This window comes from Monomorium pharaonis, chromosome 10 (assembly GCF_013373865.1).
Source record: "Monomorium pharaonis isolate MP-MQ-018 chromosome 10, ASM1337386v2, whole genome shotgun sequence".
Classification (NCBI taxonomy): Eukaryota; Metazoa; Arthropoda; class Insecta; order Hymenoptera; family Formicidae; genus Monomorium; species Monomorium pharaonis.
This window is the reverse complement of record NC_050476.1, coordinates 17,614,049-17,632,518: the sequence shown is the minus strand read 5'-3', so window position 1 is coordinate 17,632,518 and position 18,470 is coordinate 17,614,049. Positions and strand designations below refer to the sequence as shown.

The 18,470-nt window shown below is 34.3% G+C and overlaps 1 protein-coding gene across 26 annotated transcripts in view; it reads left to right on the top strand.

Moving 5' to 3' along the window:
* Positions 1 to 18,470, top strand: part of LOC105831681 — a 304,195-nt gene that overhangs the window by 263,537 nt on the left and 22,188 nt on the right. For 14 of the 26 annotated variants that reach the window (XM_036292708.1, XM_028193968.2, XM_036292706.1 and 11 more), the window contains 10 exons: positions 92 to 237; positions 2,071 to 2,124; positions 2,405 to 2,473; positions 3,316 to 3,405; positions 4,993 to 5,055; positions 11,121 to 11,349; positions 12,390 to 12,509; positions 12,611 to 12,718; positions 13,680 to 13,862; positions 14,978 to 15,074. In XM_036292708.1, coding sequence (XP_036148601.1) covers positions 92 to 237; positions 2,071 to 2,124; positions 2,405 to 2,473; positions 3,316 to 3,405; positions 4,993 to 5,055; positions 11,121 to 11,349; positions 12,390 to 12,509; positions 12,611 to 12,718; positions 13,680 to 13,862; positions 14,978 to 15,074 — 1,159 coding nt within the window. The remainder of the gene's footprint in view (positions 1 to 91; positions 238 to 2,070; positions 2,125 to 2,404; positions 2,474 to 3,315; positions 3,406 to 4,992; positions 5,056 to 11,120; positions 11,350 to 12,389; positions 12,510 to 12,610; positions 12,719 to 13,679; positions 13,863 to 14,977; positions 15,075 to 18,470) is intronic. The other 12 variants (XM_036292711.1, XM_036292718.1, XM_036292707.1 and 9 more) reach the window with 11 other exon arrangements.

The window sequence follows — 18,470 nt, the reverse complement described above, 5'->3', positions numbered from 1 at the left end:
AAATTTTCGGAACTGCGCAATCTCTTTTCCTTTTAGAGCGACAGATAAGCATTAACCTGACCGTTGCCTGACCGAGAATTATCTGTCGCAGGATAAGGGTGGAGCACATGGAGAGGCAGCTGGCCAATCTGACCGGGCTCGTGCAGAAAGCCCTGACACACGCGCCGCACACGAGTCCTTCGCCGCGGGAGTACTTGCAGGTCCCGCCGGGACGTGATCCTTACGCGAGAGCAGCAGGTACGTCCCCGTAAAACTCGCGGGTCTTTTTTTTTTTCTTTTCTTTTCATTTCCACCCCCCAGGTTTCTTTCCGTAACTTCGATTTCGCTTTCACGCGATAACGTCGCGTTTGTCACCGTGGTTTTTCGGTAACGTATACCGCTCTGAGAGGAGAGGCTCGTCTCATACGCAGCGAGGATGATTTATTTTTTAAATCTTTTTAACTCGACGAAGGGCTCGCGAATCACAATCGTTAAGCTGCCTCTGGGACGAGCCACGTAAATACCGTGATAGCTGCAATCTTGAAAATTCTTTGCCCGAGCAAGGATAATCGATTTTAGCTGTTTAGCGATGCCACCTCGTTCAATTCCCCTTTCAGTGCTTATTTTTACAGAAGTTTTAGAACGCATTCACTTAATTCACTTAAGATAGTTTCAGCTAAGAGACACATGAGACTGCTAGACACTCCATATTAAGTAGTCTCTACTAACATTCATTTTATTCGTATCATCCGTGCCTGTTCATCTTCATTGTCTCTTTCGATCACTTTCAGATCACCTCGTAATCATGGTTCTTACAATTAGTAACATTATTGTACCGCAAATACGTTGGCATCAATAGCTAGTCGATAGCTAGATATTGAGAATAAGACGGTCACGTCGATTTCGTTCACCGTCTGCTTAATTTTTACTACATGACTCAGTTGATTGTAAACACTCAGAAAGTATAAATATAATTTCAAGAACGATTTTTAAAACAGAATTCTCTCCTGCTATTAGTAGAAACAGAAAAATAAAGTTAGAAGTAAAGGAAAATATTAAAAATGCTTAATGTTTATATAAAAGATCAGACAAGCTTTTGGCGTTTGCATCATTCTCTATTTCCGATTTACGATTCATGGTGAATGTCGTGGCCGTCTTCTAGATAAGCTGAGATTCGCTGAAACGACACAACTTTAGATGTAAACGTGCATACGCATACATATGTGTTGCATACATACATGCAGATATACATATATATTGGAAGAATTTATGCCGTGAGCTACGCGCCAGTAACAATATGCCATTACCTATAACGTGTTTTGAAAGCGGAATTAATGCTAGAGAAATTTGAACGTATCGTTTAGCAATATTTTACAATGATATCATGTGGAGCTTTATTAGAATAAAATGCAATTTAATGCTTCAAAAGTAATTGACGTTCGCGATACGTCAAAAAAAGTTGTTAACTTATGACTAAATGTTTCGACTTTCTATTAAAGGGTGTTTGCACGTATTTTTAATTTAAATACGTAAAGTACTTAAATTTTAATCTCATATATATATATAAATTGACTATTGTATGTAATTATTTGACCGAAAGAAATTTTATCAAGTTGAAAAATTTAGTTAAATTAATAACATTTTCTTCGGTGGGTAAATTTTTTATATTGCGCGACAATACTTATTATTATTCTATGTGAATCATCTCTGTAAACAAATTAAAAGCCGACGTTCCTCAATTTCATAATGAAAGCAGTATAAAAGCAGTGTAACATTAAATTAAATTAAATTAAATTAAATTAAATTAAATTAAAGAACCCGCGAGAAATTCGCTTGAATTACCAAATAGTCAGAATTTTTCGCCAACAGTTTGTCGACAGCGAGCTTTGTTTCGAGTTTAAATACGCACGTTGACAAATATTTTCGCGTAACACGCCCGGGAAGCCGCTTCGGAGAACATTGATTCTAGTTGAATCCGCAACATATAATTGCCGGCATATAGTTGCCCGTAGCGGTGTAGTCTCACGGACTGAACTCTCCTGAAACCCTGCTGTACAACTGCTTTGTTATTCCGACTAACGCACACACCAGGCGCCGGGGATGAGTTCGACAAACATTCTAGCTCCAGCTCTGCCTCATTGCCAGGTGTGTCTCTCATCTTCTTCTATCTTCTATTCACCTCCGAAATCACTGTGTAACCGCTACTTATTACGTTTATTTATATATATAAATATAACAATTAATTTACCATACATATAATATTTATATGTATATATATGATTTAAAAAATTATATATATATAGATATTATAGTTTTTATATCTATTTATATATATATATTATATATTTTACACATATTTATATATTTAACGTTGTCTCTACCTTTATATTGCTGTTAATAAAACGCGTGTCCTTTAAAATTCAAGTGTCTCAACCTGCCGTTACAGATGACTCGTACTTAAGGACTGACGTTAAACCGCCAAAGTTAGGCAAAGGTGCGCTTCAATATATATGTTTCTTTTATATATGCACTCTTTTGCGAACGCTCGCCGCATTGTCGCCTCTTATCTCTTGCGTTGTCGTTGTTGCACGCCGTCTCTCTCTCTCTCCCACTCATCTACATTTTGTTTTACCTTCCTGCTCGTACGATCTTAATTCGTTGGATATTTTGCCGACTTTCGATGTATCATCAACATTTTCGTTAAATCTGCTCACTCGCGCGATTGTTGTCTTTTTCAGTCTCGTTTTCCTCATTACATTTGTCTGTGTCCAAGTCGCGCGATCGTTTCATTAATTTCTTTTTCACCGTTTTTTTTTTTTTGAGCCGTGAACCGTCATCGTAAAAGCATCGCTATTTATAATGCATCATGTTCTACGCGATCATCCGCGATTTTCGTTTGCATGGTACACGTGCCGAAGTATCGACACCCTGCTCATGATCGTTTTACTCAGCGTCGGCTTTAGGGGGTGATTCGCGGTGACACGGCCGTTCGGAGTTCTTCTCCAAAGCAGAGATCGCAAAAAGCGTCATTAATTACTCGCATTAATTCATATACTCGTGAATTATAGTTTAGATGAAAAAGTCAAGTGAAGCAAGCCGAAGGAGAGCACGAGATTGTGCTTCCGGCTTAATTAGTACATTACATATAAAGTGTTTGACAAAAGTGCGATTCTCTGACTCGAACGAGAAAGGTATTCCGAAAGCCCGCGCTGGTCTCATCCCCCGCATCACCCATCGAGACCCATTGATCCCGGCCGAATGCGCACTTTCTCACGCTTCTTACGCTTCTTACGCACATGTACCACGCGAAAATACGCTGATCAACATCTATTGCAGACAAGTCGGTGTCGTTTGAAAAGTCAGTGTCCTTCAGTGACGAGCCACCAGACATGAACTCCCCCAAACAACATTCCCCGCAACATGCAGGTAACGGCTAGCGCACGTCACGTAAAAAAAAAAAAAAAACACAGAAAACAGTCTAAATTGCAAAATGTATGCTATAAGCACCGCTGTAAAGGCCAGAATACCGAATCGCACTGTTGTTGGTTCATGTTAAGGAAGTGGTAGACGTTCATCTAAACGCGAAACAGTTCGCAAGAAGACATTCTCGTTTTCCAACGATCACCTGATACGGGCGCGAATTTTTTAATCCTAACGAGATACGTGGACCGAATAAGCCCCGTTTATAATTTATTGTATTTTTTTTTTTTTTTTTTTTTTTTTTGGAAACTCTGTTTAATAGAATAGCATTTAATAAAATAGTATTTAAAAAACTCCGTTTATATACAATATAATTTTTGAAAATGGAATTTTTGAAAAATTTTTGTTTATATATATAATTCTAATTTAACTGCCAGTTTAACAGATTTTAAAAACTGTATTTAATGGGTTTTAAAAAATAAAATAAATCAAGCGAGCCTTATTCAGCCCAAGTATTTTACCAGTCTTCTAATCTTCCATATTCTGCTAACATAGTAGAATAAATGGTACTTTCTCTCCATCGCGTGCATATCGGCGACCCAGCACGATCAAAATTTATCGTGATGACAACGTCAATCTCTTCTTGCCGAAGAGACACTGTAGTAATTTAAGTACGATACAACTTTGTATCACGATTAGCTGTTTCGAAACGAGTAAAAATTGGATGCAATCTTGCCACGCGATAATATCGAAGAGTGCATCTGATCTCTCGATTGAAGTTCGATTGAAGATTGCCACAAGTAGTAAAGACCTATAATCACGCAACCTGCTTTCAAAATCCTGCGGAGCTCTCTCGTGCGATTCATGGATCATCGATTTCGATTCAATCGATTTTAATAATTATTCGCATTTAGTAATCCTTCTTTCTGCACGTTTACATAATGAGAGAATTGTTAATTAACAATGCTAAATACAGTAATGAATCTGGTGAATTGTAATACATTCTTGTGTCTTTCCAAATATCGATCTTCGAACGCTAACAGCATATAATTCTTTAGAAATAACGTAAATGGACTTTATATAACTATTATCGCGATGATTGGTATTAATATATACATATACTACTTTTATTTTTCTCTCTTCCCCAATATTTCATTGGACGAAATAATACAACAATTTTTTTTGTAAAACGTAATAAAAATAATATAGAATTAATCTATGTTATTTGTAATATATGAATAATACTTGATGTACGATTTTAGTTTCTAACATTATTATTTCGCTCAATGACTTGTACGATTTCCTGACGTTATTCTAACAATTATTGATTTTGATAATAATTAGAAACAGACGTCATTTAAAATACGATGATTCGTTTTTGCCACTTCCTATTATCCAGTAACGAATATCGTATTCAGTATTCAGTGAGTATAGTATTAGTGATAATAAGAGCTCAATTTAATGGTAAGAAGGGATTTTGCACAAAAAAGTGAAACCATATTTATATGAAAACAAAAGATCCTGACGCGGATACTAACGTAATAATCTCTAACACCTTCTCGTATTCGATTCTGCAATGCCTACCACGACTAGCGGATACAAAACCCACGAAACCGGCAATCAAATCCTCCACGTTGCCGAGGATGTCTTCTCAAGGTAAAACTTTCCCGTCTTTCTGTTAGGGTTGGAACTATTCGGCAGTTTTTTTTTTACGATTCAAGAAGTCCCATACCTTTAACGTGAACAAAACTCAAACAAAATTTATATTACACTTGGAATTGTATTTCTTACGAAATATTCTTATTTTTCGCATTTAAAAGTATCTTTCTACTTAGTTATTAATTTTTTTGTCTATTTAATTTCTTTCTATTTAACATCTTTAATTTATTTTTTATATTGAAAAATATTTAAGAGCGGAATAATTTTCCAAAAATTTGGAAAAATATGCCGTTATTCCGAGATAATCTCTTATTGAATGTCCATATTTTGTCGAAAATTTTCTTATTAAGATGAAATCTTCTGTAAATATTCGAAGAGATATTTAAATATTTTAGATTATGTATCAAAGAAAGATATAGCATACTACTTTATTCTTGGATATAACATTTCTTAAACAAAAGTTAAAATTAAACTTTGAAAGAAATATAATCTAAAAAGTGTCTTCTATTAGATGGTACAGCAATTTTTGTAATACTATTTTATATTTTGTAATAATTAATGTTTTGATAACGCATAACGAAAAATGAACGTTTGAGTTTCACTTCAACTGGCATAGTAAGCTACATTTTGATTTTTTTTTTTAAGAATTATTTCAATTACTACAAAATATTTACAAGTTTATATGTACAAAGATTCTGTTAAAAACCTTTCATTACAACGTGTAAAACATTTTTGTCTATTATTTATATTATACTTACTATTTATTTAATGATTGCATTACTTCAAAACGGTAGATAATTATAGATATGTCACGTTAATTAAAATATCTTTTGGGTTATCCAAATTTATAACCACTTCAATAAGATTGTTATTATTATTGTTACCCGAATAGTTCCAGTCCTAGTGTCTATGCTTCTTCCCTATGTGTCACGCTGTGTCTATCATATTTCTATGTTGTTCACATAATGAGCGTCGCTCCAAGTCTTTGGTACAAATCTTCTTCCGCCGCTCCGTCGTTTTCGAGCTCGTTCTCTTCCTTTTTTTCTTTTTTTTTAATTTTTTTCGTTCGTTCCTCGCCTCTCCTGGGACGGCACTGTGTATAGAGGGCACCGGAAAATTGTAAGTCCACTCTCGATGGAAAGCGCTGCCTGCACATCGACGTTGCTAGACTTTTTTAAACGTGAATCAATACGTTCATTTCCATGAAAATCGATATTTTTCAAAGTACGCCGTATGCGAGCGGAAAGACAGTTTTCTTGCCAGGCCGATGTGAAAAAAAAAGTCTAAAATAAAAATTGAGCCATGTACGTGCAAACAGCGTCCAGCGTGTTCGCACGTAGCAGAAGCTCGCAGAAGTGACTTTGAAAAAAAAAAAAAAAAAAAAAAAAAAAAAAAAAAAAAAACATTTCGCATTTCATATCAATCACATTCAGTAACCGGTGAACGTTATTTAGTCTCTCTCTCTCTCTCTTTCTCTTTTCTGGAATTTTCTTTAGTTTCTCTCTCTTTCTTTTCGAGATTATCCGCAAGACGTCATCGCGCGACGTCTTATACCTCGAATGAGAAATTCACATGATCTCCCTCTCTGTATCTCTCATCGCGTCTTTCTTATCTCAAAACCAAGCTGCACTTCGTGCGATCGCGGCCGCACGGGCGCGACAGGAGGCAATTCACGGTATATTATTTTACAGGATACTTGCGACAAATGCATTTTCTCGCGTTTGACGCTCGCGCACCGCGCGTCTTTCTCACTCTCTCTCTGTCTCTCCTCCTCCGTTCTCCAGACCGAACGATATGTCACGGCTGCGTATCTGCTGCCGCCGATCACTCGGAAACATCACGATACATCCGTCTTATCAGTCTACCATCCCTTCCGTCCCGCCGACCCTGTGGCTCGTAAATTCATCCTTTATTCATCTTGTCAGACGCGTACTTTTATTTGCCCCGTGGGGACGCGCGACGTCGCTTATCATGGGATCGGTTCATTCGAGATTGTCTCACGGATCGGCGTACCGATGGACAAAATTGCGAATTTTTCTTTTTTGGCCTCGCACAGATGCACCTAGGTGAAAAAAAATTATTCGTCTCCTTCGCGCACCGTTTAATAACCAATGCGTCGCATTTTCGCTGCAAAATGGCAATGCGAAGGCTTCTACCTTACTCCACAAATATTTAGGAGCTGACGATTTTGCTGCGATTTTGTTTTGATTTTATACAAGAGAATTTATCGCCAGTTTTTGTGTCCTGATAAAAATGTTTTCATCTAAAAACACGAAGAGAATTTTTCATCATATTCTATCAGCAAAATTTGCTACAAATTTTATCAATCATGTAAAACTTAGATCAATATATTATGCTTGATGACAAACATCAAATTTTAGGAATAATGAATGAAATTTTCTGAAAAACGGATAGGAATTTTTTAAATATGCAAGAGTTATTTCAGGAACTGGTCAATAAAAATTATCATGTTGCATTGTAAAATGTTTTAAACATTTTTTATATAATTTGAAATAAAATTTTTAACATAATGATATGTAATTATATACGAAATTTGTCTTTGTAGGATTATGTGTTTAATATTATACATATATATCATTTGGAAAACACGTTTATTCCAGTAGAATTTGAAAAACATAAGACCTTTGAATAATGAGTCTCTTGTCTTACATCTTACGTCATTTCTTATGTTATATATTTGTCTATTTATGAAATAAATAACGCGCCGATCAATCGCCATACTACATAGTAAAATTATCATGAGCGACTAATAGCAAATTGGATTGGACTGCAATAATGCGCGAATTGGTGCACGGTAAATCCGCTGAACGCTAAATCTAAGTGTAAAAGTGACATATTTTATATCACATATTTTTACGCCAATTTGTGTACGGCGACTTTCATGTGCACCATTAGTGCGCATTAATGCATTCAATCGAATAAGTCAATGTCATATGACTCTACCATAACTGTCGGGATTACGAGAAATTCTCTCTTCGTGTATAAATACATATATAAGATATATCTACATATGGGTTTCTACTCTCTTGTATAATCTCTACTTCTATACATAGAAAAAATAGTAAGAAAATATATTTGAAATAATTGTGTTCTTATTTTACAAAAAAAATGAAATTTGACGAAATTAGAGAACATTAAATCTTGTGCAATATCATATATAAATACATAATAATTGAATATATAAAATTACATATTTTCTAAATCAGAATTATATAGTGCATTATTTATTGAAAATACTAAGTAGTCTGTTTTCAGTGCTATTTATACGTATATATTATCTTTCTTTATTAATATACTGATTTCCGATTAGTGGAGTATTTCCTTCTTAATTGGAATTATTGAAAGATAGTGAATAAATATTAATGTTCACACTTACAAGTGGAGTATTACAAATCAGTAAGATTCCGATTTAAATAATTTTATATATAAGACATTGTAGTATTTAATCGCAATTTTACTTTTGGGACAAAATGACTATGAAAAAAATAATTTCTTTATTTATGTTTCAGTTATTTCAATTATTCTTTTTTTATTATTATATTTTTTTCTATACATAAACAGAGTTTATATATACAAGAGAACGATAAAGAACATATGTGAACATATTTTATGCATAATCACATATATTATTTATATGTACACAGAGAGGAAGATTTTTTAGATTTAACAAACAGTTTTGTTTAACTATTCCAAAGTATATATTTCTTTGTTTTTGGTCAATCTTATTGAATCTGAAGGAATCTTTTTCTGCGTATATATTTCTATTTGAAAAGTTTTTGTCAAGGATAACAAACAAAGAGAGGCAATAATAATATAAAAGTCCATTTTTTTTTTTTTTTCGTAATATCCGTTTTTCCCGTAGAAACCGGTATGCGTTTATTCTATGTTTATCAATGCACGTGAAAATTTGTGCATGGCGCTGTCGAGGAATTCGATTAAATCGCAACGCACGTCGATCGAGCATAAGGAAATTGATTCTCGCCGACGAAAATATCGCTAGGTATGCGAGAGCGACGACGTCCGCGGTGATAATTATGTTATTGTGGAGCGCACAGGAGCGAGACGTATCACGATGGGAAGTGTATGTCACACGCAGATACAACACGCACATACACTTGGCCCTTCCGCTTGGAACACTTTCGACGACACTTTCGTTCCGCCAGTTAGGTCATCCGTTGTCTCCTTCTTCCGCTCTTTCTGCCTTTCGTCATCCGTCCAATAAAATCGCGGCAATAAAAGTGACAGTAAAATTGTGTTGTGTCGCCGACCCGTTTAACACCGTTCCCCGTCCCCTCATTACCGAGGCCTCCGCTCTTCTGTCGTGCGAAGCCGTTATGACGAGGCGTCGATCAGTCGGCGCGTTATATGTACGGGTGACGAGCGTCAAATTTAATCAGCTGATTGAGGAATCGTTCATCTGCCGCGACGGCAATCAGCGGCAGCCGCGTTTCATTCCCTTTCGCAAACCCGGCACGCGAGATGCCACGGTACAGTCGGCTGATTGTGAGAGAAATACGAGAGAGGCAGATTTCGCTCGTCGTCGTTTCTGACTAACACATTTCGTGCGGCGTGAGTTGCCGGGCCCAAAGCCGGACTTCCCGTTTGTATTTCCGATAAGCTAATTGAATTCCACTTTAAATTGTAAATATACAATCATTTTGAATTTAATTCTTGGAGAGATTACCTTCGAATTGGCTTTGTAAAACTAAAAATCCGTTTGCAGGTTTAAAATGCACGGAAGAGTATGTCAGAAAGGCTCAACTTAAAAGCGAAAGGATCTTATATGTCGGTAATTTTTTTAATTTTTAATTTTTTTCGTTCCTAAGCTCAAGTTAAGTCTCTCGGTATTTATTCTTGCGCGTACTTACACGTGCAAAAGGGTTTTTAATTTTGTGAAGCCAATTCAAAGAAAATTTCAACTTGCAATGTTGCTAATTCCGTGACTTTAGGCTCTCCTTAATGTAGATTGATTAAGCTGCTCGTCAATAATCTTGAAGGATTTTCGCTTATCCTTTATCACTAATATTATTAACTTGTGTTACTGATATATCTAATGTACCTATATACATATATAGTTTACAAGTAATACAAGTTTAATTTTTATAAACCAATGATTAAAAACGGCTAATGAGGTCAACGCGGTTCTCACTATATTCTAACAATCAAATTTATTAAAAACACAGGTTATGTTTGACATGCATTCAATATATTTTTCATTGCAAATCTCTAAAATTTAATGTTGAAAAAAATGTCAAAGTATGAAAAAGAAATTTCTTTATTTATTTTTTAATTTTCGTATGATTTTCGTATTTTAGAAGACAATAACCGTTTAATTGTAAAGAGGAACGTAACTATAAAACAATTTTTAATACCATGGTTGACACATAATTATGACGTAACATTGGTATAACCGTTTTTTTTATAATAACAATTTTTTGTAAATTTAAAGAAATCATTATGAATTATGTTTTACCTAGTAAATGTAATGAACTCAAGCAAAAATGTGTGCCGTGATTCACCGTTGACTCACGTGATGGACGAACCCGCCTGAAATTAATGCGGCACGAAATGTGTTAAGAATTCCATAATTAATTACATCTGGATATCAGTGAAATAAAATGTGTCGATGATTTATCCCATTTAGATTTATTTAGACAAAAGTAAATTTAACTTTAAACTCAATTTAATTTACTTTTTATCCTTTTCTTGTTCTATGAATTAGAAAAAGATAAAAAGTCAGTTAAATCGAGTTTAAAGTTGAACTACATTGGCGCGAAAGCGGTTTTATTTCTTTTTTTTTTCCAATATTCTTTCGAACGTTCTCTCCGCATTATTCGCAAAGAGGTTTAACTTTGCGAACTGACGCTCGTGGCCGCGCAGTTTGATATTTCCGATTCCGAACGTTCGCCACTTCAAAGGCTCTTTTCGCGCGAGAGAAGAAGCGGTGCCGTGCGAGCTTAAATCCTTTAAATGTTCGCGCAAAAGTCACGAGTGATCGCGCAGGTGATACGCTCTTTTACGCGTTGAATGAACAATTCCAGAGAGAGACAGGCATAAGCCGACACCACCGCCAAAACCGGTCGCACTGGTGGCCGGTGGTCAGTACGTGTACAGGGATCTGGCGCTCACGCCGGAGATGTATAATCAGCTGAGGGGTCTGCAGAAGAAAGCGAAGGATCTCAGGCAGGAAGTGAGAAACTTGAGGCGCATGTCGCAGGCACAGGCTCATTCGGTGCGCGAGACTATCAAGGACACGTTCATCACAATTAGGTATGAACGCGTATCACACGATCGATTGGATGAGTGAACTCACATAATTAAAGGGTTTTCTACACAAAGACAAGTCTATTTTTCCAAAAAAATCTTGGTTACGCCGCCAAGTCATTCTCTGTTACAGAAATCATTTTTATTTGGCAAGAAACAAACAGAAAATAGGGGGGGGGGGTATACATATATAAAGTATACATAAATAAAACAATATAATTGCACACCTCTCAATTTAAATAATTCATTTTATAAGAAATGTATGCATGTATTATTGGAATACTTTTTGTTTCTATAAATTTGTTAAGTTTATTTATTCCTTTAAATGCTAGGCTTATATTAAAAATTTGTCTAGTAAGCTGTTTAAATTTATGATCCATTGTAAAACAATTATCTGAACATATAACATATATAGTAAGATCTAAAAATTTTCTTGAGGCCGGAAACTTTTGGCTCTTACTATACATTTAAGGAAAAGAAGAAATGAAATAAAACAATTATTTTTGTTTTTTAATATAATTATTTTTTGTTTTAGTACATTTTTTAGAAAATCAATTAACGTTTTTATCACTAAAACAATATTTTAATTTTTTGTCTCCAAAAGTTCAACACACAGCATTATTATGTATATTGTGCTGGACATATTGTGGAATTTAATTCAAACAATGTTTGGAACATTTCAAAGGCTTTTGATGTAAACAAGAAAAAAACTGAAAAAAAAACAAGTAATATAAAAAGAAATTTTTATTATTTATAATTTTCGTATTTTTATTATTTATATTATCAGAATATAAATAGTATATTTATATAACATGTATAAATACCATATTACATGAAATATATATAAATAAATACAAAGTATACGACGTCATTACGCCAACTTATATAAATATTACTGCAATATTTAATAATATAAATATTACGAACCCATATATGTGCTCCACAACAATTTTTATATTAATAAATAATAAAACTAGAAATACATTTTCTTTCGGCAGTGTTTTAATAAAGGAAATACGCTGCTCAATGACTGATTATTGTCGCAGGGCCATGTTATTATCGGGAGGGGACGCAGCTTGGACGGCCGGGGACACGGAGAAGATCCGACTGAGCCGCGAAGAGGATCTCTACAAGCAAGAAATGATAAGGCTGGAAAAAGATCTCACGTAAGTAATCGCCACCTCCCCGGAGACGGTTACGCTAACAAACACAAAAGAAAAAAAATAACGCACAAAGAAACGTAAACGTAAACGTTTGCGAATTTCAGCGAGCTCGAAAGCACCGTGGAGGAGCTTCGCGGTAACGTGATCAATAGAAAGACGCGTGTCAATATGTCGGATGTGGAGAACATGGCTTTGATATTGAGTAAATCCAGGTAAGCTACGCGTACGTCCGATACCATTTGAGCAGAGAGCATCATTGTCGTCGTGTTAGTTAACGCTAAATGTGTTGATAGAATTTTACGAATAATCTACTTTGGCTAGTGTTCTTAGCCCGGGAAAATTCTCGGAAATTTTGGGAAAAACAGTTTTTTTCGCAATTTTTTTCTTGCCGCTTTCAAAATCAGTGTAGTACTTACTGAAAAATTATGAATAATCTGATTTTTCGATGCTATACTTACAACTAATATCAATCAGTGATGATTTAATGAAAGTACCCACCCCTTCCCTTAATTGAAATCACTGAAAAACAGTGAATAGTCATTGATAATCACAGTCATAAATGTACACTAAAAAAATCGGTTTTATCCAAAAATTGAGCTACATCTGAAAATTGTGTTGATTCTTAAAATAATTGTAGCATTTATTATTATATTAAAGCAACATCTAATATTGTATTTATAATATTTCTACGTTCTATAACTGCCTTGCTGATCTAACAAAATTATTTTCAGATCTGTATGTAGCTAAATTTTCAGATACTTCAGTAAAACTGTTTTTTCAATATTACATTGCAAATCAATAAGATTTTATTGATTCAGACTTACTAAGCGTATGTTTCTAGACCTTTTTCTTTTAAGGATAATATCTTTTTTTATGTCAATGATTTAAGATTTTTTTTCTACTTAAAAACTAATAAATACGTTTTTTAAATTTTTAATAAAGCTGTCATTATCACAGCTGTTGTTTTCCTTATTTTTCGAAAAAAATTTTAAAAACCTGAATTTTTCCTTAATTTTATTTTTCTGGAAAATTAAGAACACACTAGTCCTGAAAGTTTTTTCTTTATTGTCGATAGAAAAATTACGGGGACAGAACGTTTAGGTAATTTTATAGTTAATATGTGATGATGACGGAAATGCAGGATAATTTTGCGGAATGATTTTGCCTTTTCAGTAAAACCGTGGCCGATCTGAAAGTACGGTTCCCGAGTTTGCAAGAGGGTATGAAGGGCCTGCTGAGCTCCGAGATGGAAAAAGTAGTGCGCGAGGAGAAGTTCCTGAAAGAAGAACCCGACCGATTGGAGTCCGCGTTGAGACGTTGCAAGAAACTTACCGGCACCCTCGTGACGCTCAAACGGTACGACTTTTTATTTTATCAGAATGGCACCACCTATTCTGTAGCAGGACCAAGTTTTTCGAAAATTCTTGCGTTTACGACGATTCAAAGAGCTTGTCAAACGCATATCTTAGATATCCAGAATGAATTCCACAAAATTTAAAGTATTTACTTTACATAACTACTTCAGTTGTTTGATTAAGTTTTTTAACAATGGCTCGATTCCTTAAGTAGTAACAAAATGTACGCTCTTCTTGCAAATAGTAATCGATTGTATATATGTATATATATACATATAAAATTTTTACGTTTTGTTTACGACAGTATATCAAATAAAAAAAAAACGATGTACAATTTATTGTACAATTTATCAAATGCAGATTCTAGACTTTTTTAATTAATTCAACAAAATTTGGAATGTTCTTTTCCTAGAAATCGATATACAACAGATTCCTTGCGTATTGTATTTTAACAAATATCTATCAAACACAGGCTTCTAGATTTCTTGAACAAATTCAATAAAATTTAAAATACGCATTTAAATCTTTAACCAAATCTTTTAGCGATAACATTTTGTTAACAAATCGCAAGGTTTTAATGTGCTCTCTCTCTCTCTACGACTAAAGTAAAAAACATTTTATATTAGAATCGTTCTTTTTTGTAAATTTTTGTGAATTTTTCTTAATTTTTGTATAACATTTTTTAAAACACTCAAATGTTAATTTAACATAATGTGATAGTGTTACTTGAATGTTACTTTTTAATGTCAATATTCAATTTTTTAGTGTTAAAATTTATAAGTGAAAAAATAAAAATAATAATCTTAAAACCCAAATTCTAAGATAAACATATAAAAATGTATATTAATTGAAGCAATGTGCAACTTAAGCAATTTTTCTCTTTTTTTCTTTTTAATTTTTAATATAACATTTGTATTACTTTTTCTATCGTATTCACCTTGTGTTAAATTAACACAATGTTAAAAATCTGAGGTAAACCATTTGGGATATGTGATAAATTTAAAAATCCTGATTTCAATGATCGACACATAACGAATTAAAAAAAAAAAGTTAGATAAGTTAGAAACCGGCAGATTTTTCTCTCTACTGACGAAACTCGGTTTCTGTTTCCCGTAGCTTGGCGTCGGTGCAAGAGCAGCGATTACCAAACGCAGCGAGCGTAGACGCCGAGGACACGCCGCCTATAACACCGACGACAGCACAGCATTCCAAGGTAACCGCTCCATTGGCCCCGCTCGCTCGCTCGCTCGCTCGCTCGCTCTCTTCTCTATCTCTATCTCTATATCTCTCTCTCTTTCTCTCTCTATCTCTCTCTATCTCTACCTTCTATCGAGATCCAAATTCTCCAACCGATCTCCCCGCTCCGATTTTTTCTTCGCCGTCGCGATCCCCAATGAAACATACGTGTCCCCGATACCGAGGTATCGCGCCGTCCGTTGCATGAAGTATCTCCTGGAGGATTTTCTGTCAATCCTCGTGTCACGCTTGAACATCCGTATCCACGTTCTTCCATTTCGGTCTCCTCTCTTTTTCTATTTCTCTCTCTCTCTCTCTCTCTCTCTCTCTCTCCCTCTCTCTTTCTCTCTGTCTCTTTCTCTCTCTTTCTCTCTTTCCCTCGAGGAAGAAGAAAAAGAAGAATCGGGAAGACATCGCGGGAAGATGGGACGTTCGTCGCGGGAATCCGCGAATTGCTAATTCTCAATTAGAGTCTCGGGGCGGTCTCGGATGAGAGAGAAATTTCTCGAGTCGTCGTCCCGGTTGCGGAGAGTGGCCGCGTAATCGAGATTGTGGTGTTACACGGACGCGGTGCGGGAATTTCGTCGGAGGATGGTGTCCCACTGCACGGAGAGAGACGCATTCGAGAGACTTGAGTCGTGCTCTCCGATTCGCGACCGATTGCAGAAAATGAGAGATCCCAAGAGCTTCTCCCTACGTGCATTACATGACCCCCTCCTTCTCGTTGCGTGCACATTTTGTCGTGTGGCACACTTTGTCGCGAGTGGCACGGCACACACGCACCACACTCTGATACGTGTGATGAATCGAAATATTTCGTAATCGCTTTCATTAGGAGATGGGCACGCATCGGACTTACCGGCCCAATTACGGCGTGTTCCAGAAGAAATGTCTCAGATTTTCCAGGGATCACACAATTAATGATTAGTATTGTGTTATTGGGTATACTTGAAGAATAAGTAAAATAGACGTAATTTATTTGTTTCTAAGGAAGGATATCAATTCTAATAGTCGAACTGTATGATATCAAAAATCAAAAATTGTTATAATTCAAACGCATATTGTTCATGCATTGCTTGTAGGTGAGGAGAATTTTCTTATTTCTTATTAAAAGAATTTTTGACAGATTGTTTCTTCAGGGAAACAGAGAAAATTTAATAATGACAGTATTTACTTCATTAGTGATTAATTGTCTAAGTAATAAAAATTTAAGTAATAAAAACACTAACAAATCGCATATTCTAATAACGGTGCTTTTAATGCTCAAAGTAATTAATTACTCTAATCGAATAAAGAATAAATACTAATACTTAGCCAATTTTTTTCTTTGATAAAGTAATTATTATATTTTACAATTACATAGGTATATAAAAAATTGTTATATTTGCGCCGAAGGTTAGATCATAGGATTCTTACGTATTTTGACGCTTTGAAATAGAATTTGATGTCCAAATTGCTTCATTACGTCACTATTTTTTTTTACGAAAAATAGCTGGCTTTATCAGTATTTTTAAAACCATTTATAGTCTTGTTTTTAATATGCAACATCAAATTCGGTTTCAGCGTCAAAATACATAAGAATGGTCTGATCTCCGACGCAAACTTAACAATTTTTTGTATACTTGTATTATTAATAGTGAGAGATTATTAATAGTTTTGAATTTAAACATAGATATTTAATTTTTCTTAATAAATTGTAATAATATTTATTGTAATAATTTTTACTTTAATCCACATATTTACATTTATATGGGACATTAACATTTAATGTATGTGAGCATTTTGTTAATGTACTTTAAAAGCTTAAAAGAAAATAAGGCATTTTAAGGGCAAAATAAGCATTTCTTCTTGAACCATTTGTATAAACGTAGTTAATATTACGGTAATTATTAAAATTCCACGTAAAATATAAGACAATTATTTATCTCACTTAATTATTAAAAAAGAACAACGATTATAATTGATATAACGATTATAAATTAATTTTTCGATTTCGGTGTATTGACAATTTATTTCTACGCATAATAAAGCGTAAAAAAAAACCGCGAAAATATTTCAATATACGATTGTGCCCATCGAAGCAGCTTCTTGTTCACCTCTGCGAACTCGTCTCACCGAACACTCTCACGGCGGCAATATCACAATATCTGCTATCTGTACTTAACAAAGTAGAACGTCGACGAGACCACTCTCCACGCTTTCGTAGATCTTTGTTGTCCCCACATAAGTAAGCCGGTATGGTATTTTGCAAGGAGACGTGTAAATTACTATATCCGACCACCGCTTACTCCCGTATCCTCATTATTGCTAATAAGCGCATGCAACGAGTGATATAGAGTTTTGTTTTGGTACATAATATATAAATATGTTTATAATCACAACATTATACGTAAAATACTCGCCTCTCTTTCTGCGTATACATGCATACGTCATATACATATGCGTCATACGTCATATTGTATATACGTATCAATCGTATTTATTTTAACCAGTCCTGGGGAAAAATTGAAATAAATTTAATAGAAATATTTATTTGCAGTATGTATCTATAAAAAATGTTTTTTAAAGTAAGTATCTTGTGTATTTCTTAATAGTACAAAGTAGAAAATAGTAGGACTGAAATAAAAAAAGAACAGCATGTTTCACAGATAGACATAACTGATCTTTTTATAAACGTGTCTTAAAATAAATTCACTTGTCATTGTTCAAACTAAGTAGCTAGGTTACAGTTATATATCTATGAAACATGTGTTATTTTTTATTTCAAAATCTTACTACTTTTTTCTATTTTGTACTCTTAAGAAATAGAAAATAGTAAATAAACAATAGAAGATAAAGGAAACTTATTTATCTATGACATATGAAATGAAAAATAAGTACCTTATATCAAGTAAATGTATATATAAATATTAAATATTCGTTTCTTTTTATATTTATTGTACAAAATATTTATTTCGAATAATAAATATTGAATTTTTACAGGTATATGCTTTAAATAAATATTTCTATTACTATTTTCTATTTCAACTAATTATTTTTCCCAGCACTGATTTTTCATGCGCATAACTTGTGTGACGCGCCGATCACAAATGGCATTGATACACACACGAATAATTGAAAGCAGATATCATTATTATATTTGCAACGTCCGTCTGACTGTGCCCGATTATTAATTATGGAACTTTGGACATGCGTCGTCGCATATGTAATCATCGTAGATATGTGAATTGTCCCAACGTGTTATTCCCGTCAAAATGTTGGACAATCGCGATGAAAGTTTAATACGCGTGAACTTCATTGTCACCAACGATAAAATTGTTATTGGCAGTAAAATATATATGATCGAATTTACAATTTTATTTTATTCGCGATA